General features: G+C 40.6%; 1 protein-coding gene across 1 annotated transcript in view; it reads right to left on the bottom strand.

The window, feature by feature from the left end:
• The window catches only part of LOC124612641 (FAD-dependent oxidoreductase domain-containing protein 1-like), a 105,299-nt gene extending 82,858 nt beyond the window's left edge, over window positions 1–22,441 (bottom strand). Inside the window, exons 1-3 of the mRNA XM_047140941.1 lie at window positions 21,860–22,441; window positions 21,543–21,772; window positions 17,555–17,668 (exon numbers count right to left, since the gene is read on the bottom strand). Coding sequence (XP_046996897.1) covers window positions 17,555–17,668; window positions 21,543–21,772; window positions 21,860–22,216 — 701 coding nt within the window. The 5' untranslated portion in view covers window positions 22,217–22,441. The remainder of the gene's footprint in view (window positions 1–17,554; window positions 17,669–21,542; window positions 21,773–21,859) is intronic.
• Between the last annotated feature and the right edge of the window lie 1,767 nt (window positions 22,442–24,208).

Raw genomic sequence — 24,208 nt, 5'->3', positions numbered from 1 at the left:
ACATACAGGAAGCCGACAAAATCTCACACTTGAAAATGGTAGCAGAGAATATGTACCAGGCTGTTCTGGTAAAGGATGTCACAACAACTGAGAAATTCATCAAGTGGTGCCAGTGCATTGAGGAAATGCAACAGAAAAAGAGAGTTGGATGAGGAAGTATGACCGAGCCCCAATGTGCACCCTATGGCAGTTAGGGAAGACCATCACAACCTCACCTCCCTCACAAGCCAGATATAGCATTTTATGAAGGTCAGAAATGTTGGATTATAGTAGCCATGAATGTCAATACCATGCCCCAGGAAAAAAGGACTTGGACAACTGGGGCTTATACCACAGACATGAAACAACAATCCAGCATCTGATCAACACAGGTGCAACCGCATCCTCCACAAGTTAAAGGCTATGCAGAAGAAAGACATTTGGATGACAGAGGAAAATACACCAGTATGTTTCAATGTGGTCACCCTGGACACACTGTACACTAATGCAGAGAAAGAACACAAGTTTTTACCAGACATCAAGCATCACAACAGCTGTTTTCCCGCCACTCAACTTCACGTGATTATGATCACTCTGTGGATTGAAGCCCACTGCATTACCCTGCATGAGGTCACTCCCCAACATGCTGTAGCCATTTTCTGTTGTCATACAGAGATACCTGCTGCTTGCCTAGCTTCCAAATCCAGAAAAACTTATTGAGGCAACAATTTATGGAGGTGATGCCATCACAGATGAAAATTCTCCATGGACAGTCAACAAGATGTCACGAAATCTCACTGATGTCATCATTGACTGCCAACCTGTCTGGACACTAGTCGCCATAATTGCTTCTTTTTCACTAACATTGAATGCTTATCATCAACAGTTAAAGAAGATTATGTTTTGAAATACCAGAGTTCTATATTGGCAAAGCTCTTGTAGATGCTCAGTTACATTATGAAGCTTTTTCAGTTAAAAAAAATGAGTCAAGCTCACAAAAGAAATCTGCATTCCAGTGCCAATCATAAGAACTGCAGCTGATCAAGGAGAACTTTGTTATCACTACTTGTCGTGAGCAGCTGCAACTCATCCCTACAGGTGTGTGGGTGGGAACAACTGAACCCACCCAGGAAGAGCAGCTTATTGCCATCAACAAAGAATCATGTTCTGCTACCACAATACACAAAGCACAGAAGGAAGCTAAAATCAAACTGTCAATATAATCTGGCCAGACTGAGAAACAAAGTTGGTGAGTCTTATCTCTTCTGTGTCAGTTTTTAGATGCTTTCAAATCTGAAGAAGTGGAAAGGCAGATCAAGTGGCCCATGGTAAAACACTGTATCAGCAAATGGGATCATCCAACAATTTGCCAGCCCTTCTGTATGGTTTCACTGGTTGAACGATGGACAATCTGGGACCAAGTGGAGAAGATGCTGCAAGATGGCATCATTGAACCTTTAGAGAGTCCTTTGTCCTCTTGTATGGTGCTCATGAAGAAAAAGAATGGTACATGGTGTCTCTGCATCAACTACCAATGAATGAACAAACTCAGGAAAAGAGATGTCTACCAGTTACTGTGCACCCTAAAATGCTTGAAAGGAGCAAAGTACTTCTTAAATATGGAAATGCAGACAGGCTACTGACAAATCAAGGCTGACGAGGAAATAACTGCCTTCATAACTCCTGAAGACCTCTATGTGTAGAAAGTTACGCTGTTTGCCTAATATAACAACTCAGCTGCCTTTGAATGTATGATGTACAACCTGCTTCTACTCCTTAAATGGATAATGTGTCTTTGCTAATCTGGATGACATGGTCATTTTTCCAAACACATTTGAAGAACATCTAAGCTGCCTGACAACCATGACTGAAGTGTGTTCAGACTGCAGATCTCCGCCATTAGGTCTGCCCTCTTATCTGTGTGGTCAGCATGTCTGACTGCAATGCAGTGGGTCAGGGTTCGATTCCTGGCTGGGTCAGAGACTTTCTCCACTTGGTGTTGTGTTGTCCTCATCATCATTTCATCAACAACAACACAGAAGGAATATGTGGCATCAACTGAAAAGACTTGCACCTCAGTGGGTGAACTGCACTAGGGGGGGGATTCCCAGGCGTCTATAGTATACAATCGTTTATTTTTCATTTCATTTCCATCATAAGATGTCGATGGGTGTGTGATTACCTTGTCAATGCTCATTTCCAAAAATAATCTCACATAATCCCTTAAGTTGAGAAAAAGCGTAGCTTATTGTAGAACAGATCATAAAATATGTGGTTGGAATTTTGCAATTTATGCCACGTGGATCAAAATCCAAAGTCTCATTTTTGGGTTATGTAATTTTTAATTGAGCCAATCAGCAGAATTCAAGGCAGTATGCCACAGCCATGTTTGGTCATTGTTACTCAAGGCGACACGGAAAGCCCGCAGAAGATCTATTCCACCAGATGCCTTGCGGATGCGCATAGGTCTTTGTGGGGGGAGTTGCTGCTTTGTTTGTGCTCAGTCATCCCTTTCCTTTCCTTATGTTAGCATAAAGGCATCATTTCTCACCATTAGTAATGATACATAACAGGAATTGTTGGTGTTGTTCATGAGCCAATCGATGACAAGCAAGCAAAGATGAACATATACCCACCCATTGATTTTTGTGATTTTGCCTTAGAGGAAGTGGTACCCAAGTGACCAATTTTTGAACCTCCCTCATTGCATGCAAATGTCACACAATAGTGGAATGACCACAGTTAATCACATTTTCCACTTCTCGAGTACACTGATGTGGATCATGTGGATTAATGTGTTCACACAATCTTCAACAAATCTCAAATGTCTTCCTGAATAAGGACAGAGTTACTAACGTCAAAACACTTCTCATTAAAATGAGAAAACCATTTTCTTGCCTTGGTATTATTCCCATATACGGCACAAATGTTTCTGGCTGTCTTCACTGCTGTCACCCCACAAACAGAAGAATTTCAGTCAAGTCTTCTAAGGAAGCACTTGAGAATTCACGACATCCAGAAACAGACTGCCCCAGTATGCCAATATCGATCACTTTTTTAGAGGTGCATATGGGGCCTGAAAATGGCATTTTGAACTGTCAAAACTTGTAGCAAAAACAAAATCAAATGACTTCTCAATTTGCATGGTTGTTTGCCAAGTTTCTTTGTCAAAAACACAAGAATATGTCAGAAATGTTCTGATTTCTCCACCTGGCACTCCATTATCTAGCATCCAAAGCTTCACTCACTATCTCCAAATGACAAAATGATAACATGTAAATTCAAATAGCAACAGTGAACTATAAACAAAAATGACAATTGACAAATACACCCATAGCAACTGGAATATCAACATGCAAAACAAAAATGCTATGAACATATGCACCAAACAAATAAAACATAAGATGCAGTTTGAGGGGAGAGGAATCCTTTGGCAACAACAGAATGGGCTCATCCCTGTTCCAGCAGGTTGGGAGAAAGGAATTAGTACGTCCACATAGATGCTGTTCGGATGAGATAGATCAATCCAAAGGGCTGCACTGAGTGAGTATAAGAGTGGGCCACCAATGGCATTAACAAAATTAGTTTCATTATGAATATTATGAAAAATGATGAATCTGACTTCGCAGGCAGAGAAAAGTTTACAAATAAGGGTACAGTCCATTGTTACACATATAGTCTGTTTTTGCAAGACACACTGGGTACTTACCTTCTGACCGGCCACCCTCTTTCCAGGCCTATCGCTTCATTCAGAGTTGGAGCGTGTGCCACCGGCAGGAGCATAATGTCACAATTTGTGCAGTAAAGGTAAAGGAGCTGAATAGATGATGTAGTACTGTTACCTCTTTGCATAAAAATTATAAGTCTTTAGCAGAAGTAATGGGGATGAATGTGCAAGCTGCTGTAGAGCATTCATTCATGACGATGAGCCAGTAGCCACCAGTGTGATGACCTGGATGTGGATCACAACAACAGACACACAAGTGGATTGTGGAGCCAGGACAACCGAGTGCAACAATAACGTGTATCTCACGGCGGTAACTGTGTAGTGTGTAGCCAATAGGGTAATGTCACCACAACAGAGCAGGTCTCTCGTTATGAGCGATATCACTATGTGCTGGTTTTAGTAAAACAAATCCATGGCAGAGGCATATAAATAAGTCTGAATTCTGAGACGAATATCGTTTCTCATCACCAGAAGCCAGCAGCATCCCCACAATGTCAATTATGCTGGACGATGAGACGAGTGGGCATCATTGCCAGCAGCAGCAGCCATGGCTTCAAGATTGGACTGCGCCTGCAGCCAGCACTATATTCTTCACAGGATTTGATGCCACAGCCCTGTCAACCTGCCATCTGTGCCTGCTACAACCAATGCTGAGTTCCCAGTGGGACTCGGCACCACAGCGCCACCTGCCATCTGACACTTGTTTGAGGACAGCAGGTTGACTCCACACGCTGCCACCGTGGAGCCATTTCCTGAGTGGAACACTGTGACAGCACAATACACAGTGCTACTGACATCAATAACTGTGGCCTCCAAAGATTGCTGGCCTTGGCAATGCAGGGTGTTGGCTCAGCAGCTACAGGCAGAAGCCACCACCCATGTATCAGCATCAGCCAGGGGCAGACGAATGCCTGCCTCATTACGTCATGTATTGAAGTCGATAAAAGTCATTCTTCATTGTCAATAGTGTTTCCACAGGGATTTTGGTTTACCACTCATCCCACTCTCTTCAGGGAGGGGTCAGTCATACTTCTTGAGTGGTGTCAGAAGTGCCGATGTCACCATAATTGACAGCAGAAGGTGTGCCACCTCTACAGTGTGACGTCCAAGCTACAGCCTACAAAATCTTCATTTGGGGTGAGTGCACTAATTTTTGTTCTTGTGTGGTGACAATCAGGGGATGTGATTATATGAGGTTTACCATCATGAAACCAGCCACAGAGGGGTAATAGATATGCTGTAGACTACACACGGTTTAATGGAAAAGGACCAATGGCAGGGATATTAGGGTAATGGGAGAGGTGGTCTGGGTGATAAGAAGTACCCATTAAACTCAAGAGGGAGCCCCAGAGCTGCTGGAAGGAGTTTCCAGCAAAGGTGACTGCAGTAAAAACGAATGTGAAAGCAGAATGTGCCGTAGTGGGTGTCATAAAAGAGGGGGATATAAAGTACTGTTGGACATAGGGGCCCACGTGTTGATGGTCTCAAGGGAGTTAGTGGGTAGGAGACTTTGGAACCCACCATGTTACAGTTTGCGGGGGTGATGACTTTTTCATTGGAGACAACCAAGTTTATGTAATGTGTGGAAATGGAGTCTCATGTAAGGAAGGACTACAGCAATATCCTAGGGTTAGACTTTCTGCATCGACATCATGCCATAAATGACCTCTGATGACATAAAGTGGAACTTTGTGGGAAGAAATTCCAGCTCGGCAAAACTGGTGTCAATGTTGATCTGCTGCAAGGAATGTCTAACATATGAGACAATCCAGTGAAACCACGAGCAATGACATTAAGACCTGATTTGATTCCCATGACTGTGTATCAGGAGATGCTGGAAAGTCACTATCGGTGACTGTGGAGCATGACTTACCAGTTGATATGTGTAGTAGAACTGCTGGAAACCAATGAAGTATTGGATATAAAGTGTTGTTTGGTGAAACACAAAACTCTACGTATATGAGAGAGGGACAGAGGCAAAGTGGTACTCATCAATGTGGATAATTTTGGTATTGAGGGGGTTAAGTTGTTGAAGGAAACTTTGTTAGCTACCCTATAAATTCTGGATGAGGAAGATTGCCACGCACATTATGTAGGCTGTAAGAGGGCACGGGATGCTGCTAGGACTGCATTTTGTGAAAAATTGAAGCACTTAAAGGGGAAAGGAAGAACTAAGACGGAGGCCTGTTGCTGGAGTTTCAGGATCTGTTTCTTCTGCAAGGGCCTTGCCCGCTATACCTGTAGCATGACACAGGATTCCGACAAGCAATGAAGCATCAGTGTATCGACAGAATACCATGATCACTGCAACCAGTTTTGGAGGGCTTTAACCAGTTTTGGAGGACTTTATAGATCAGCAATTGGCTGATGGGAAAAGTAAAGAGCAGCAGCCCCTTGGGGCGGCAACTGTGATTGTACCCAAAGATGGATGGCTCAAAGAAGTGTCGCATTTATTGCGATTACCACCATTTGGATAATAAGACTACAATAGATGCTTAGCCAGTTCCAGACATCACAGAAACTATAGATAACACACAGCAAAGCCAGTATTCCTAAAAATGGACTTAAGGAGTGGGTACCATCGCTTCGAAATGGCTCTGGATAACAGATAAAAAAACGGCGTTTTCTGCACCCTGGGGAAACAACCAATATAGAACAATGCCTTTTGGGCTGCAGAATGCAACAAGAAGATTCCAAAACTTGCTAGATGGAGTGCTGAAAGAAGTGAAACTACCTCAGCATCTATTGTATCTTGATTACATAATCGTCTTTTCAAGGGATATGGAAGAGAATAGAGGTCAGAGGGAAGTGTTAAAAAGATTACAAGCAATCTGTTTGACACTCAGCACGGAAAAATGCACTTTGCACAACAGCAAGTTAACTAGTTGGACCATATCATTAGCTGACACTGCCATGTGCGCTCAAGTTATACCTGGTGTTTCATAATTTTTTATGAGCGATGGATTACATATCCAGCAACAGTTGCATCCATTTTCCATTTTATATGGCTTTATGGCAGAAGATTTACATTTTCAACTACTTTTACACAGTCTGATAATGCACCTAAAGGATACAACACATCAGTAATATTAAATACCAAGACTGTTTTTATTCTGGAATAATTCAAAACTGGTTGCTGAAGTACCCTGCAATAATGTAATAAAATAATTTTTCATTCTAGATTAATGAAAGCAATACAAGATTTTCTGGTACCAGGAACAATAAAGGAGTTGTAATCCTTTCTGGGTCTCATGAATTATTATAGGAGGTTCATGAGGGGGTTTGCAGATATTGCAAAACCACTTACACGATTGTTGAAAAAGGGTACTAAGTTTGTAAGGTCAGAGGAATGTCAGGGAGCATTTAACATCAAGACCTGTGTTGGTGTTTCCAGACTTTCAAAAGGAGTTCATATTATAACATGATGGATCAAATCATACTCCTGCATGTGTTTTGAGTCAGGCAGGAGGGTCAGGAACATATTTTTCCCTTTACATCCTGACAGTTCAGTGCAGCACAGAGAAATTATTCCACAGCAAAGAGAGAGATGCTCAGCTTAGTGTACAGAGTAATATACTTCTGAAGTTACCTGTATGGTAAGAAATTCAAGGCAGTAACAGACCACGCTGCTTTCAAGTGGTTACTAGGTCTCAGAGACCCATCCAGTACATTGCTGAGATGGGCATTGAAACTTAGTGAATTTGAGTATGAAGTAATCCACTAACGTGGGAGGAAATGGAAATGTAGATGGTTTGAGCAGGAAGATAGGGATAGTACTAGCACTTGAAGGATGTGTGTTTCTCTTTTTCCAATGGAGGCTGTGGCTGAAAGCTTATTTGTAAGTGTCTTAATTGTGCCTGCCTACAACTTAGCATGTCATCTTTTCAATAAGTAGCAATCTATCTTTTCTTACATTGTTGTTTAGATAAGGTTATATGTTTTAGGATAGGGTTTATCATTAGTGTGTTAAGATGTGCTGTTTGGATGCAGTGGGCTTCTGAGGAGAGGGGAGATGATATTGATCCCTGTCCTCAGTTTGAGATACGAGAGAAAGGCCTGAAAAGAAGAATGCTAGTGTTGGCAGTGCTGTATTTCAAATTGGAAAATGCAGTATTTCCAGACAGCTTACAAAAGTAAGGGATAAATTTCACTAATGTCTGGACTTTTTTGTGTGTCCAGTGGAGAGCATATTGAACATTTGTGAAAGGTTAATGAAAACTTTGACCCTAAACATAATATTTTACGTGCATGCATGTAAAAGATACAACTTTTGTAAAATCAGATAGCTCTTTTGAAAATAAAAACTTTATAGTTATATGCATAAATTAATTATTGACAAAATTATTTAATCAGATAGATAAAAAATCTGCTCCCCAAGTAGCGACAGAACACACATAAAAGATGGTTGTAACTGGCAAGCTTTTGGAGCCAGAAGCTCCTTCTTCAGACAGAAGGGTTAAAGCGGAAGGAAGAGGGGTGAAGGAAAAGAACTAGAGAGGTCTAGAAAAAGAGGTAGATTTTGGGAAAGTCACCCACAACTGCAGGTCAGGGGAGACTTACCATACGGGATGAGAAGTATGGTAACTCTCCCTTGATCCACGGTTCTGGGTGACTTTCCTGAAATCTACCCCTTTTCCTAGACCTCTCCAGAGCTTTTCCATCACCCTTCTTCCTTCCCATTCAACCTTCTGCCTGAAGAAGGAACCACTGGCTCCAAAAGCTTGCCAATTACAACCGTCTTTTATGTGTGTGTTCTGGCACCGCTTGGTGAGTAGACTTTTTACCTATCCAATTAAATAATTATGCATAAATTAAAATACACCCCATGTTACTATCTTGATTCATGTAGCAGTATAATCTTGTGCCATCACAAGTATATTTTTGATACAGCCTGTATATAAAGTGGCTTTTTACCTGACCGCAAATAACATAAAAGTAGTTTGGGTTTCTAAATAGCTCCCATAGTGAAAAATCTCCATCTCTCAGCTGTATTTAAATGAGTCTGGTACCCGATTAAGGTTCAGTTTTATCTTAGTAGTACATCTAACAAAAGATACAAATAAAGAAAAATGCTTAATCAATAATGAAGTCCAGAAAAATGCTTAATCAATAATGGAACTTTTGCCAACAACATTAATCGAGAGAATTGGATCCTAAACTTTCTTAAGCCATTATTCCTGAGTGCAATATCAGACATTAGGTAGTCCCCCGCCATCCGCCCCTCCCCCCATTATCATCAACTTTCCCCTTATTAAACTGTGGAATGAATTTAAAAAAAAAATTAATGACAAAGGAATTTGCAGTGCATCGCAAGTGCCACCCACAATTCCTTCTCAGAAAAGAAAGCTAACTATCCACAGTGAGGGTACACACTTGTTACAAAACATGCTTCCGTGGCATTATTTCTCTCCATTGTGGCACCTGCTTGACCAGCCCACTGTAACCCCATTTGAAATCAAACAAGTTCAGATTTGTGCACTATACTTACTGTTCATAAATCACTTCATTGCTGCACTCCTTATTTACGAACTGGCAGAAACTGGATAACTCCAGGCTATTGACACTTTGTGTCTAACCAATCTAATAACAATAATATAAAACTGTTACAATACTATAGTAGCCCTGATGCAGTTACTGCTGTGTTGCACTGGTAATTAATTCATTTATCTGTTTCAAAGAGAGTAATGAAGCAATTTATTTTGCATTTGCTATGTATACATCTCAGTTTTATCGTCAGTGATGCACAGGACAAAGCACAACATATGTGTGTAGTGAGTGCACAATGCGAGGAACCTGTAACCTCCACCACATTAATACTACTGACTGAAAAAAGTAATTATTGTTAACTTACATAATCAATATTAGAGTCTAATAAAATTGTGATAATAGTAATGATCTTTTGAAAATAATTTAGTTTCATGACTGCTACAGATTCGAATCTTTAGGTTTTATCCCTCAGAAAATTTAATTTTACCCCTCAGGGGGTAATTACCCCCAGGTTGTAAACCACTGATCTGGCGCACATCAGAAACAGTCATAAGAGAAATTATATTATGAGGCATGTCCGGAAAGTAAGTACTATTTTGGAAAAAAACTCATAAAACAGTTTTTTCCAAACCAAAATTTATTTTTAGAAGAAAGACCATTTCTCAAATCATTTTTCTACACTATTTGCTACTATTGTTCAGACATTTTTCATAGCAAGAAACCAACTTTTCTATGGACTCTTCATAGAAAGATAGTGCCAGTGAAGTCGGCCACCATTGAACACTGTTTTTTGCATCACCATCGCTGCCAAAGTACCTTCACCCAAACCCATGCTTCAAGTTCAAGAGCAAGTGGTAGTCAGAGGGTGCTAGACCAGGGCTGTTTGGTGGGCAATGTAACTGCTCCTAACTGAATTGCTGAATAAGGATTTGAGTGACACTAGTAAAATTGGGGTGTGTGTTGTCATAAAGCAACACAGTGCCTTGACTGAGCATTCCACACCTTTTCTTTTGAATTACATGCCAAAGTTTCCTCGGTGTTTTACAATATTGTACTGGATTGACAGTTTCCCCTCTGGGAAAGAATTCCCTATCAATCCCAGAACAAAGTGCACAATTTTCTCTGCTGACAACATTGTTCTTGGGGGACTGTGAATGCCTACACTCCATTGACTGTTGTTTTAATTCTGGAGTGACATGACAAAAGTTCATCACCAGTTACAATTCTGTTTAAGAATTCATCTCCCTCATCACTGTAGCATTGCCATGTTCCTTCATTTTGTTGACAACTGTAAGCATTTTTGAAACCCAACAGGAACATAATTTGTGAAAATTTAAGTGCTTTGTGACAGTCTCATGCAAAACAGTTTTTAAAATTTGTAGAAATTCACCACAAAGGATTCTTATTACGAACTGCCTGTTTTCGTGAGTTTTCTCATTCATTTTCTCAACCAAACTATCATTGACAAAAGAAACCATCCACTCCATGTTTCGTCACCTACGCTGGTTTGTCCATCATTGAATTGTCTCACCCATTTTCTCACCATTCCATCACTCATTACATTTTCATTATAAACATCAAAAAGTTGACAATGAATTTCAGCTGGCTACACACTCTTTGCATTCAAAAACCGTATTACAGAATGCACTTCGCAGTCTTAAACATTTTGATAATATTTACGGAATATTCCGTCGGTTCTTGGAGGAACGTACACATATTAATTACTTGAATACAATGTATTTATGTTCCACATTAATATCATGTGACATTTTATGACTATATCGATACAAAACACAGGCATGTTGTAATACTTAAAGTGACATTGAACAAATAAATCTTTTATTACAGTACACTCCAATATTAAACCTATGTGAGTGTATAAAACAGAAATGTTCTACAAGTGAGTAATGGCACAGGCTACTATGTCATACGTACAAACTGGTGAATGTGGCAAACAGACCGAATAAAGGGAGGGGAAGAAAGACGTCTATGGAATGTGAATGTGGAACAGTTTCAACACGCTTATTAGCTAGTGGCAAGAGGAATAATAACTGGCTGCTGCTTTAACAACTGTGAGTGGTGGGACTGTGTTTAACGACAAAGTCAGGATTCTCTGATTGGTGTTTATTAATGGCCACAATTTCAGGTAATATTAAGTTTCTCCCTTTATTTCCTTCATGGAGAATATCACATTTCACATCATATGAATGGCATTCGTTAAGAGCACACTCAGAGAAGGTGGAATCTTTCTTTCTCAGTCTCCAACTCCTTTCATGCTCAGCCAGTCTAGTGGTTATAGCCCTACATGATTGAACTGCACACCATTTGCCACACAGATTGCAGGAAATTCCGTAAATTCCACTCTGTTCTAAAGGTGGAATCTTATCTTTACTGCTGAACAGAAGGCAGGCAACAATATTCCTAGTGCAAAAAGCTGGAGTATATTTCCTGGATTTTAGTGTCCTGGCAAGAAACTGTGAAGTCCTACCCACACATAGAATGGGGGCACTTTTGCTATCAGTGTGGTTTTGTGCTGTCTTGAGGTGGATAAAGGAGAGCTGTAATGAATAATAATGAGCATATGGCATTGGTGGCCGGGAGACCCCTCGTGGGGCGGTTCGGCCGCCGCTCCACAAGCTCTTTAACGCCACTACGGCGACTTGCAAGTGAATGAGGATGAAATGATGATGAAAGACACACAACACCCAGTCATCTCGAGGCAGAGAAAATCCCTGACCCCACCGGGAATTGAACCCGGGACCCCGTGGGCAGGAAGTGAGAACGCTACCGCAAGACCACAAGCTGCGGACAAGGAGAGCTGTTATACTGTAATATAAGATTATTTGTTCAGTGTCTCCTTAGGTATTACGTCACACTTGTGTTTCGTATCAACAGAGTCATAAAATGTTGCATGCCTTTGTACAGCATTCTTTGAAGTTATGAATTCTCCCCAAAGTTGTGCGGACTATCTACACTCCTGGAAATGGAAAAAAGAACACATTGACACCGGTGTGTCAGACCCACCATACTTGCTCCGGACACTGCGAGAGGGCTGTACAAGCAATGATCACACGCACGGCACAGCGGACACACCAGGAACCGCGGTGTTGGTCGTCGAATGGCGCTAGCTGCGCAGCATTTGTGCACCGCCGCCGTCAGTGTCAGCCAGTTTGCCGTGGCATACGGAGCTCCATCGCAGTCTTTAACACTGATAGCATGCCGCGACAGCGTGGACGTGAACCGTATGTGCAGTTGACGGACTTTGAGCGAGGGCGTATAGTGGGCATGCGGGAGGCCGGGTGGACGTACCGCCGAATTGCTCAACACGTGGGGCGTGAGGTCTCCACAGTACATCGATGTTGTCGCCAGTGGTCGGCGGAAGGTGCACGTGCCCGTCGACCGGGGACTGGACCGCAGCGACGCACGGATGCACGCCAAGACCGTAGGATCCTACGCAGTGCCGTAGGGGACCGCACCGCCACTTCCCAGCAAATTAGGGACACTGTTGCCCCTGGGGTATCGGCGAGGACCATTCGCAACCGTCTCCATGAAGCTGGGCTACGGTCCCGCACACCGTTAGGCCGTCTTCTGCTCACGCCCCAACATCGTGCAGCCCGCCTCCAGTGGTGTCGCGACAGGCGTGAATGGAGGGACGAATGGAGACGTGTCGTCTTCAGCGATGAGAGTCGCTTCTGCCTTGGTGCCAATGATGGTCGTATGCGTGTTTGGCGCCGTGCAGGTGAGCGCCACAATCAGGACTGCATACGACCGAGGCACACAGGGCCAACACCCGGCATCATGGTGTGGGGAGCGATCTCCTACACTGGCCGTACACCACTGGTGATCGTCGAGGGGACACTGAATAGTGCACGGTACATCCAAACCGTCATCGAACCCATCGTTCTACCATTCCTAGACCGGCAAGGGAACTTGCTGTTCCAACAGGACAATGCACGTCCGCATGTATCCCGTGCCACCCAACGTGCTCTAGAAGGTGTAAGTCAACTACCCTGGCCAGCAAGATCTCCGGATCTGTCCCCCATTGAGCATGTTTGGGACTGGATGAAGCGTCGTCTCACGTGGTCTGCACGTCCAGCACGAACGCTGGTCCAACTGAGGCGCCAGGTGGAAATGGCATGGCAAGCCGTTCCACAGGACTACATCCAGCATCTCTACGATCGTCTCCATGGGAGAATAGCAGCCTGCATTGCTGCGAAAGGTGGATATACACTGTACTAGTGCCGACATTGTGCATGCTCTGTTGCCTGTGTCTATGTGCCTGTGGTTCTGTCAGTGTGATAATGTGATGTATCTGACCCCAGGAATGTGTCAATAAAGTTTCCCCTTCCTGGGACAATGAATTCACGGTGTTCTTATTTCAATTTCCAGGAGTGTATTAAGGATTAAGTTATCTGACGATGGCCTAAGAAACCAAAAGCTGGTTCATAACAAACTAATAAATATTATTGTGGAACATTAATAAGTCATATTCAAGTTATTAAACATTTTGACTGATCAGTAACAAATGTAAACACAACAAAATCCAGCTGTAAAGGCTTCAGTGAGAAGACAATGAGCCAGAGAGATGAGCGGAACAGCAACACTACTGCTGTGGTGGCGATACAATGAAATGGTACTTACTTTCTGGACACACCTCGTCTTTACTTCCAGTCTGGGGATGACTCCATTTTTTCTGCATCTAATTCTTTCTGCAGTCTTTTCAGTACTATCCTCCTCAGTTCTTTCCTGCGGATGCAATTAAGTCCCTTATTTCTTCTGACTGTTTTTATCATGTTTTAAATTAATTTAGTTGACAAAGGGTCTTATAACTGAATAATTATGTCACTGCACACTTGTATTTTTATTCTCCCAAACCTCCTGATGATGTGCTAAGTCTGAAAACATGTCTAATAGTAAAATTATTTAATTACAGCCAAGAGGTGTTTCTTCAGAAATACAATGTAATTAATGAAGTTTATGCAAGCTGTGGAGCACCATCATTCAAAATATTTAATGAGAAAATTATTTACACATATAGTGAAAAAGCTCCTAATTAGACAATTACAAGTTACCAATAGATTCTGCAAGTTGTTAAAAATCCTTTTGAATAAATTAGAATATGACAATACCACAAGAAATACTTCAGAGTGGTTCAGATTATATCTCTAACAACAGAACAGTGTTCTGTATTAAACTATCAGCACAAATCTGACTGAGAAGTACTTATGTGGTGTCCCACTTGGTTGCATCTAGGGCCCTTACATTTTCTTTTGCATATTTATTACCACACCACCAATCTCTCCTTCCTTCCATTGTTGTTGACGGAAACACCTTTGAAAACGAGCTCAAAAATTCAAGTGGCTGGGATCCACACTGACTAATAAAAAGTGAAGTTACAAAAGAAAAGGATCAACGAACAATAAAATACTAGTTACATGTTCTTTAGTCTGAACAATTTATTCAAGTCATGACTAATGTCACAGAAGAATAAGATACAGCTGCACGACGCTAGCAGAGCCAGTACTTTTACATGGTTGTGAAAGCCAGGCGACATCAGTAAAAACCGAAGAAGCAATCTGTGCCCTTGAGAAGAGGTACTTTAAAAGATCTATGGACCTGTCTACAATATCAAGGAAAACTGCTTGGTCAGTGCTCCAAGAACGATGAAAGAGAGATGATTTGCACCAGCAGTTTGTAAAACCACACATTGGCTAAATATAAGGGCAGAAGAGGCTACAGTAGTTTGTCCACATCCTTGTAGCAGAAGGATCTCTCCCATGGCCAGTCCTTCATTGTCATCCTGCTGGAAAATGCCCAAGAAGCTATCAAGGATATGATGGAAGGATCAAATATTAACAATCCTTAAACAAGTCGAGCTGACAGTGGTGGAAGATGAAGCTAATGACTGGCAACGGTAGGCTATCGTCTGCAGTAGGTATTTCCTCTGCTGTGACTGACTGACTTCCTCCTTTATTGTGTTTTGTAATGTGTGCTTTTGTAATTTTTTTTTTACAGTGAGCTGTTTTTTTTCTTTTGTAGTGTGGTTATTTCTTTCGTTTTTCTGCTGTAGGCCTTAAAAGCCCACTAATGTTAAAAAGTGGCGGTGGTGATAATGATCTTAATCATCAAAAACATTATCAGATGCTAAGTTTATTTTGTTTTCAGATGATAAAAACATTGTGGAAAATAGCAAATCAAGAATAATTTTTAAAAATCTATTAATGAAATTGGCCTTACTCTCTAGTGCCCTGGGTCCAGCCAGTGCCATGTCAGGACTGGTATGGAACTTCTGTGATTATGCGTCGAAACACTCATACCCCTAGATAAGCTTTTATTATGATGGGGTCACAACTCCCCCCCCCCGCCCCCCCCCATGATGCCTACCAGTGTTTGTCCTTTGGCAGCCAAGAAAAGAATAACAGCATGTTGGCCATGTGGTTGGATGCATTAGATAATAACATTGCCCAGTTCACATTTCCATATTTACTGCAAACACATCAGAAAGACACTGGAGTCATGCTACATTGCAAGTACAATGCAGCAACGCCGTCGAACGGAAACTTTTTGATTGCCCCTTATAATATATGACTTTACACACTTCAGTGTAACGGGCCTAATGGATTAGTGTGAGTTAATTTCATAAACTATTTTCTTTCCCAGGCTATGATAACGTAGGAATCATCTTATCACTGCAGTATATGTAAATTTACAGGCAGAGGGAATCAAATAAGCCGATTGGGGAGCACACTGAATGGAAAATGTAATTATGACTGTAATGGCAATGAAGCAGAAGGGACACTTGAAATACAGCCAGATGAATGGATACGAGATCTACCAAAGCAGTACTTTACTGAAGTCCATGAGATAAGAAAGACAGTCACATGAGGGCCTATGAAGGGTAGTAGGTGACATCAGGAAACATGCTGGAGCAGCACTGGTGGATATAGCTGCTGACCATAATGCACGAGAAGGTTTAGAGGAACCCTTTATCAACAGTTGACGTAAAAATGTATGATGATGGTGATAAATATTTTAGTAACTTGTAAATGATAATATTTTTAAAATTTTAGGGTAATTTCACACACTTCGAAACGTGTGAGAAGGAACATGAGCACATCAATTCTCTTGTAAACATGTATTGTGTACTTTTATTTTCTAATCCATTTACATCATCAAGGATCTCCTCAATATGAGTCCTCAGAATGAACAATGTGTATAGTATCTAATCTAATGTAACTCTATTCCAACTGTCTCCACATTATTTCCTGAATGTTGTTAAAAACCACCTCAAATATCAACATCACCACTGTGATAGAGGTATGAAGTGCCAATATTATTTTAACAATATTATGAAAGGGACGGATTGCTACTTTCCATATAAAGGAGATATTGAGACACAGACCATCACAATGAAAAAACTGCTATATCCAAAAACAAAGATGATGTAACTTGCCAAACGAAAGTGTTGGTATGTTGATACAGGAGTGGAAAGACTTACCTTAGGGGGATTGGAATGACTCCTTACCCTCTCCCTTAAAACCCACATCCTTTTGTCTTTCCCTCTCCTACCCTCTTTCCTGATGAAGCAACCATGGGTTGCGAAAGCTTGAATTTTGTGTGTGTGTTTGTGTTTGTTATTGTCTCTATCAACATACCAACACTTTCGTTTGGTAAGTTACATCATTTTTATTTTTAGATTTATATATGCTGTGACTCACCAAACGAGAAAGCGCTGGTAGATAGACAGACCATTGTCTGTATATGTGTGGATGGATATGTGTGTGTGTACGAGTGTATACCTGTCCTTTTTTTCCCCCTAAGGTAAGTCTTTCCACTCCTGGGATTGGAATGACTCCTTACCCTCTCCCTTGTGTGTTTTTTATTGTCTCTATCTACCAGCGCTTTCTCGTTTGGTTATATATATACATGGAATGTTTCCCTCTATTATATAAAACCTCCCTGAACTCTACCTGAAAAAACAATAACGTGATCTTGAGTATAATATCTATGAATCTAAATGAGAAACTTGTACTGCAACGATCAACAGAGAACGATATTCATTATGAGTAATGGAAAGAAGTAAAAAATAGCCTTTGAGTATAAGTAGTAATCCAGCTATTCTATAATGTATCTTACTATTAAGATGGGTGGATGGTTATGGTTTTAAAGCACTGAAACTACTCGGACATTAGCACCTTTTACTGTTAAGGTCCCAGGCACAACTGCTGCAAGCTTCTAGCAACAATGCAACTAAAAGATGTAAATTAAGAGGAAAAATAACAGAATTAGCATTTCTCAGACTTCTGCGCTCTACTGCAACTACAATGTAGTTTAGTCATCTTAAATGCCTAGGCAGCTTACCACCCTTCATTTTCGAGACCGTGGCAACCCAATGCAATTCCAGTTGTGTCCAACCATGGAAATTTTTTCTTCAGCATTGTTGGTGATAGTAATTCATTTTTAACACCCAGCTGACTAGAAATAAATAAGAACTTTATACAGTAACAAGTCTTTGAAATATAATAATTATTACATTTTATTAAATACTAATGCATTTGCACATGAATACAAACCACAATTCTAGATTTATTATTTAAGCATGTCGTAAGCATCAAACACTTTATATAACACCAAACAACAGATAACAATTGGAAAGGTGAAAAATTGGAAGATTAAAAACAGTGAGTAAACAAACATATAAGCTAATATATTTTGGACCATGAACTGGGCATGTCTAGCACATCTGGGGTAGCCTTCATGAGCTCTCCAACAGAGCAAGTGCTGTGGCATAGCTTTCACTGCCATAAGCTGGGTACTAGTCTCTTTTTGTCCGCAATCACACACCACCCATTCAACTGATAATCCTTATCTATTCATAGTGCTTTTGATTCTTGCAACTCTGGAATGTAATCTCCAAGATCTTGATACTTCCCACTTCTCTGTGTGTCTTGAGGAATAGTGTTCCCTCGATATACACCAATATTGGAGATCAACATTTCTTTTCTTGCCACATTTCTACTCGGATTTGTAGTGGTGTATCAGTGAGAATTTCTGTTGTGTGCGTGAAATTCATCCTTCATTTTAATCAGCAGCTGGCTGTTTGGTTTCCAAAACAGGAGCAGGTCATAGATGTAAATGATTTAGTTTCTTCTTTCTTGGATGCCACTTTTCATCTGATGCTATGGGGAGTGATAGCAGCTAGACAATACAGTTTTTTAGTATTTGTTGGTCTCAAACAGCCTGTGATGATGTGACATGATTCAACTGAGTAGTATTATCACTTATTTGGCATGGCCAGAGTTATACCACACAAGATAAGTGTACTACGCAGCTAAGTATCACAAACCTATAGCCATAGTCCTTACCGCCATGGGTTGCGCACAATGCAGTTTCTGTCAGCTACTTTATGCTTTGTGTTCATCAGTGCTCCCCGAAAATGACTGCTCCAGCTAATGTGACACCCAAGTATTTTGGGATTGCTATACGATTTTGCCATGAGCTGTGATGCATCCAGTGTGGACTAGTCTGTGTTGCTGGCTGCCCTGCTGCAGGTCGCCAGCTCTAAAGCCGAAGACACAAATTATTTGATATTTAGTATCATGTAATTGGATAGGTAAAAAAATCTTCTAACCAAGCAACGGCAGACACACAGAGAAAAGAAGGTTATAATTAGGCAAGCTTTCAGAGCCAATGTGGCCTCAGTTGCCTGAGTTTGCAGTCATATGTGTGTGAGTTGCATTTGTGTGAGCATGTATGTGTGTGTTTGTCATCTAATTTTAACAAAGGCCTTACTGCGCAAAAGCTAAATTTGTGGCAATCTTTTTATTGTGCCTATCTGCGACTCAGCATTTCCGCTGTATGGTGAGTAGCAACTTTCCTTTTCACAATACTGTTTCTTGTCTGGACGAGGATCATAAACTCCATAAACGAATGGAACGAGATAAGGATCTTGGACAACCTCGATCTGTCTGAACCAACAAGGCAAACAAACGGAGTACTCCAAGGAGACCTACTAAGCCCGCTCCTGTTCATTCTGGCAGCAAAGGACATTATGGAAATCGCTCAAGACAAAGATGTCGAAGCATATGCCTACGCGGACGACATTGTGATGGGCTCAAAAAACTTAAAGAAACTACACGAGACTACAGAAGACGTGGAAACATGGTGCACAAAACACAAGTTCGTAATCAACACCGACAAGACGGAAATGATGGTATTCAGGTGGGCAAATCCCAAAAACGACAAGAATTGCACTACAAGGAAAGCAAATATCTATCACAAAAGATTACAAATATATAGGGATAACACTCCAGTCGTCCGCAAAGTGCTTCACTAAACACACAACAGAGAAAGCGACACAAGCCATCAGAGCGATAAAAGAAATAAGCTCCATCAGAACACTAAATCTAGACACAGCTATGGCACTCTTCAAATAAAAAATAATACTGATGCTGGCTTATGGGATAGAAATCATATGGATACACCTAAATGAAAAGAACTTGGAAACATTGGAAATAGTAAAAGCAACCTATATCAAAAGAGCATTAGGGGTAGCAAAAACCACAAGATCAAGATTAGTTTACCTTCCCGCCCGAGAATCTTTCATCATAGAGGATCTAAGGACAAGGTTCTCACTTCCCAACACATCAGCATTGGAGAACCTACTAAGATCACAACTCAAGAAAAGAGAGGAAGTACCAACGGAATTCTATGGATCCGGGGCCATGATCGACCGCACTTGAACAGCAGCATATTTTGAGATGAGACACGTACTTACAAGACTCGCAGTACACAGATTCCACCATGAAATTTGTGCAAATACAATATACCATGAACCGTCAAACCTTTGCAAATATACACTATGTGGACAGTCTTGTGAGAGATACCATATAAAAATACGCAACAAGAGGACCAGATCAATTGAGACTATGCAATAAATGGTTCAAATGATAATCTGTTATAATACCTGCACTAAATGTAATCTACTACTAAGAATTATGTAGACAATCAATACATCCTTGTAATTCACTCTCAAATGACTGTATTCTAATGTATAACTATAATGGCTATTTTGCTGCAATAAATCGTTTATAATCCTGTTTCTTCTTACATAACCATTTTGTTGTTCTAGAAGTAACACATTGTAATAATCTTTAATCCATTATTCAATACAACTGAGTATATGTTGTAGGCATTGTTTACCATGCTGATAGCTACATCATTTGAAGTTTTTCATGATCCCCTTGTTTACACAGTGACCTCACTTTTTCTGTAAGCCAACTTCTGGAATTTTAGTGTTCAGCCATGAGAAAGATGCAGTAAGAACAACAACTAGAAGTAGTAGTTGGGGTCCACTGTAAAGAACTATTTTGAAAACACTGGGTATCTTTAGGGGTACCAATTAGTCACCTACCACCTTGTTGTGCACATATAGGGAAAAATATTACTAAGTATTTCACTAAGAGTTCTACAAGTAATCATGGAACAAGAGGCAGTTTGAACAATAGGAAAAATTCACAAAAAACTCAAAACAGTATTTTCTATCAAGAAATGTAAGTGTATAGTAAACTGCCATGGAGATAAAAATGATCACTAAAACACCTTTGTCTGATACGGCAACTACAATATACTTCATACATACTGGATACTACACATTTAAAAATTAGCATTATGAGTTAAGGTAGTGATTAATAATGAAAGAAAATAACTAATACGCTCTGTCACATAACAATATGTGATCAAATGTAATACATTTACAAGAAAACCATGCGTCAAGATCTATAGTGCATGATAGTAATGTATTCTCATAAGCTCAACATCTCACTCATCATGGGAGGGCCCTGACTCAGTTTTTCGGATGGACTGAAGAGAGGACATGAAAACGTGTGGAGCAGATGTTTACGGCAGTAGTCAAGTTTTCCAAATGCACTGGAGGGAGTGCAAGGGGCATAGTAAGCTGTTCATGGTCCAAGAGTCACCAGTGGATCTCCATAGTGTACACAGTGATAAATTATCTTTTATATTATAAATTCTCTGATGTGAGCTGTGTGCAATCAAAGCAACACTGTACAACAGGAATCAACTAAATGAGGCAGCGCAGTTGTTGAGACACTGATCTTATTTTTGTGAGGATGGAGATTGGTTTGTACTGTTAATTCCAGGCTGGTTCCTTCAGCATGGTCACGACCAACCACCTCCGCTATTATCTCATAAAAACCCACTTTCATATCCCATGTTTATGCAAAATTTTTGCTATCATTCTCCCTGTTTATGATGAGAAATTATGCACCATCATGAGATGATGCGCGGATGGATGGATAAATAAATGAATGAATATGTCTTAACTTACTGTTGCAGGTGTACGTTTTCCTCCAGTTGTTGGGCAGATCTGTCAGTTGCTAAGAAAAGGTGCCCGTAAGGTGTAAAGCACACATCAGGTGGGTTATCTCCCTCTACATGAAGATATCTCTTTATGTTTCGAAGAAATTCTGCACCGAACATTGACATCTGAATGTTCTCAGGCAAGCTGAACTGTTGCCTTATACCGCCACAGGAAAGTGGTGTAGAGGCCTTGGCATACTACAGCAAGAACAGATTATATTTATTAATTATCTATAACTAACATAATAAACTAACCAATCTTATAAATACAATTCTGTTAAGTACCGAAGGATCTTTCTCAATGACAATAACTCTGACACCATCCCGCACCCTAGTCTGTAGCCAGTATGCTATTGAGGAACCAATGACGCCACCACCGATGACAACAATATCACAGTGATCACTAAAGAACTTATTTTCGTAGTGCTGTTTATGTATAAAGGGAATATAATTTTTTATAGTTTTTAAGTCTGCTTTTAATATCCTTAATGTCCTACTCAATGGATGTTCGAACTTTTGGACTGGTGGTCCATCTTTATCAGATGACTTTGTACAATACAGGCGAAAGCGTGCTGAATTTCTTTCGAAAAATTTAAAACTTTTACCACATTTACTCATAAAATTCATGTTTATAATACACATGTTAGTGATCTGACCGAAACTTATGGCTTATCAGTATTTCAAATAACACATCGATGCCGTTTTAATGACGACTTTCAGTAAATTCATACGCTTTTAATGCGTGTTCTTTAGGCGTAATATAAGTGAGAAATGCAATTTTCCATTTAAAACAATTACAACGTGAAGTTCTATTTATCAACAGCAGACGTAAATACGCGTTCCCGCTGATTTTGTCAAAGTTCATGGACGAAGAAGTTACTATATACAGTATGTAGTTGAAAAAGTGTGTCCATCGATTACACATAGGGATGGCAACTATTGTGTTCCTTAGATTCGACAAGAATTATTTCACACATTGTGGCGTTACTCTTTTGATTTGATAGACTATTAGTTAACAATTTGACCATGACCAAATGTCATGTAACCGGAGCGCAAGCAACATCGAATCCTTGAACAATGAAATATTTTTGGGACAGTGACTCGTCTGCTACATAGTTCAGTTGTGCAGTACAAACTCTTCGATTATCCGCGCTGCCACAGCTAAAAACAAAGAATACAGGATGATTCCGTGATGACGTCATTACACTGTGATGTAACAAACTTTCAGGGATGGTGGAAAAGGGTTAATGTATGAATTCGATGTAAGAGAGACTGGTCAGGAGACGATCGAGGCGAAACATATAAACGACAGTGTTCTGATACCTCTGCCAATGGAAAACACGAAACGATACTACCGTTGCTAACACTGGTAGGCAATCCGGACGAGCACTTACGTGTAGACGGCGTAGTGTGTACTGACAAGTGCAATACTGGTGTACAGTGTCTGTATAGTAGTATGCAGCAGTCTGCAATTACAAGTAGAAATACAGTACTAACTTCAGTCAATCCTAACGAAATGGCGTTGTTTCCGGCGATGGAACTTGCAGACACGATTTTCGTGTATGAGCAAGAAATGGAAGCAGCAGAAAAGACGAAAGGCTGTACAAGATAAGTATCCATGCAGAAGACATGCAGCTCATACCACGTTTCCAAAACTGTTCTAACAATTAAGTGAAACAGGGCAATTGGTATCACAGTACAACAACTGAGGAGGGCGACAAACATGCTGACTTTGGACCTTGTTTCACATTCAGCCAATGGTTCTTACAGTGCCTTGAAGTAGATTCTCACTTTTCTGTACATGTAATTTTCGCCGATGCAAGCTGTTTCACCAGAGATGGAATGTTAAAATAGTCTCAATCGTGATGTTGTGGCTGATGAGAATCAGTACAGATTATCTGTCGATGTATGGGCAGGCATAGCTACTGATTACATACTAGATGTGAAGATCGACCAAAAGTTTCTGAATTACACGCCAGGTGATCACACTGCACAACGGAAAAACTGAATCGCCTGCCACTATTATAAAACACGTCTTACGTAAGTTCTCGCATCAACCGCACCATGCAGAATCACTCGTGAACAACTGCATCTTTTAGTCAATGCCTACCAAGAGAAACATACAGAATCGTGCAAGCACTGACTTAACACTGGCAAACGTAATATACAGCCCGATTGTGGTGAAACTCCACCCTTCTAGTCTGATAATCCAGTAATGTATCATACCCGACTTGAGACGCAGTTTGTCTTGAGCCACATCACCTCAGACAAAACTATTAGGTTGGTGCATAAGTTAGAAGCATTTTTGTTTTCCATGTTGGTATTCCCTCATTTTTTTACTTGCAGTTCACTATCGCTATTTGAGCTTACATATTGTCATTTTGTCATATGGAGATAGGTGGTGAAGTTGTGGACACTAGAGAATGGAGTGCCAAACTAGAAAAATCGGAACATTTCCGATATACTCTTCCCTTTGAGTTCAATAGATAGGTGACAGTAGTGGAGGAAGCCAGTAATATTTGCACCATGTATGGGGATAATACCGTTGCACAGAGCATGGCAAGAAAACTGTGTTCTAGTTTTAAGGAGGATCGTTTTGACATTAGTGACACTGTGATCAGGAAGACCTTTAGG

The sequence above is a fragment of the Schistocerca americana genome, chromosome 4 (genome assembly GCF_021461395.2).
Source record: "Schistocerca americana isolate TAMUIC-IGC-003095 chromosome 4, iqSchAmer2.1, whole genome shotgun sequence".
Lineage (NCBI taxonomy): Eukaryota > Metazoa > Arthropoda > Insecta > Orthoptera > Acrididae > Schistocerca > Schistocerca americana.
This window is presented reverse-complemented; position numbering and strand designations above follow the sequence as displayed.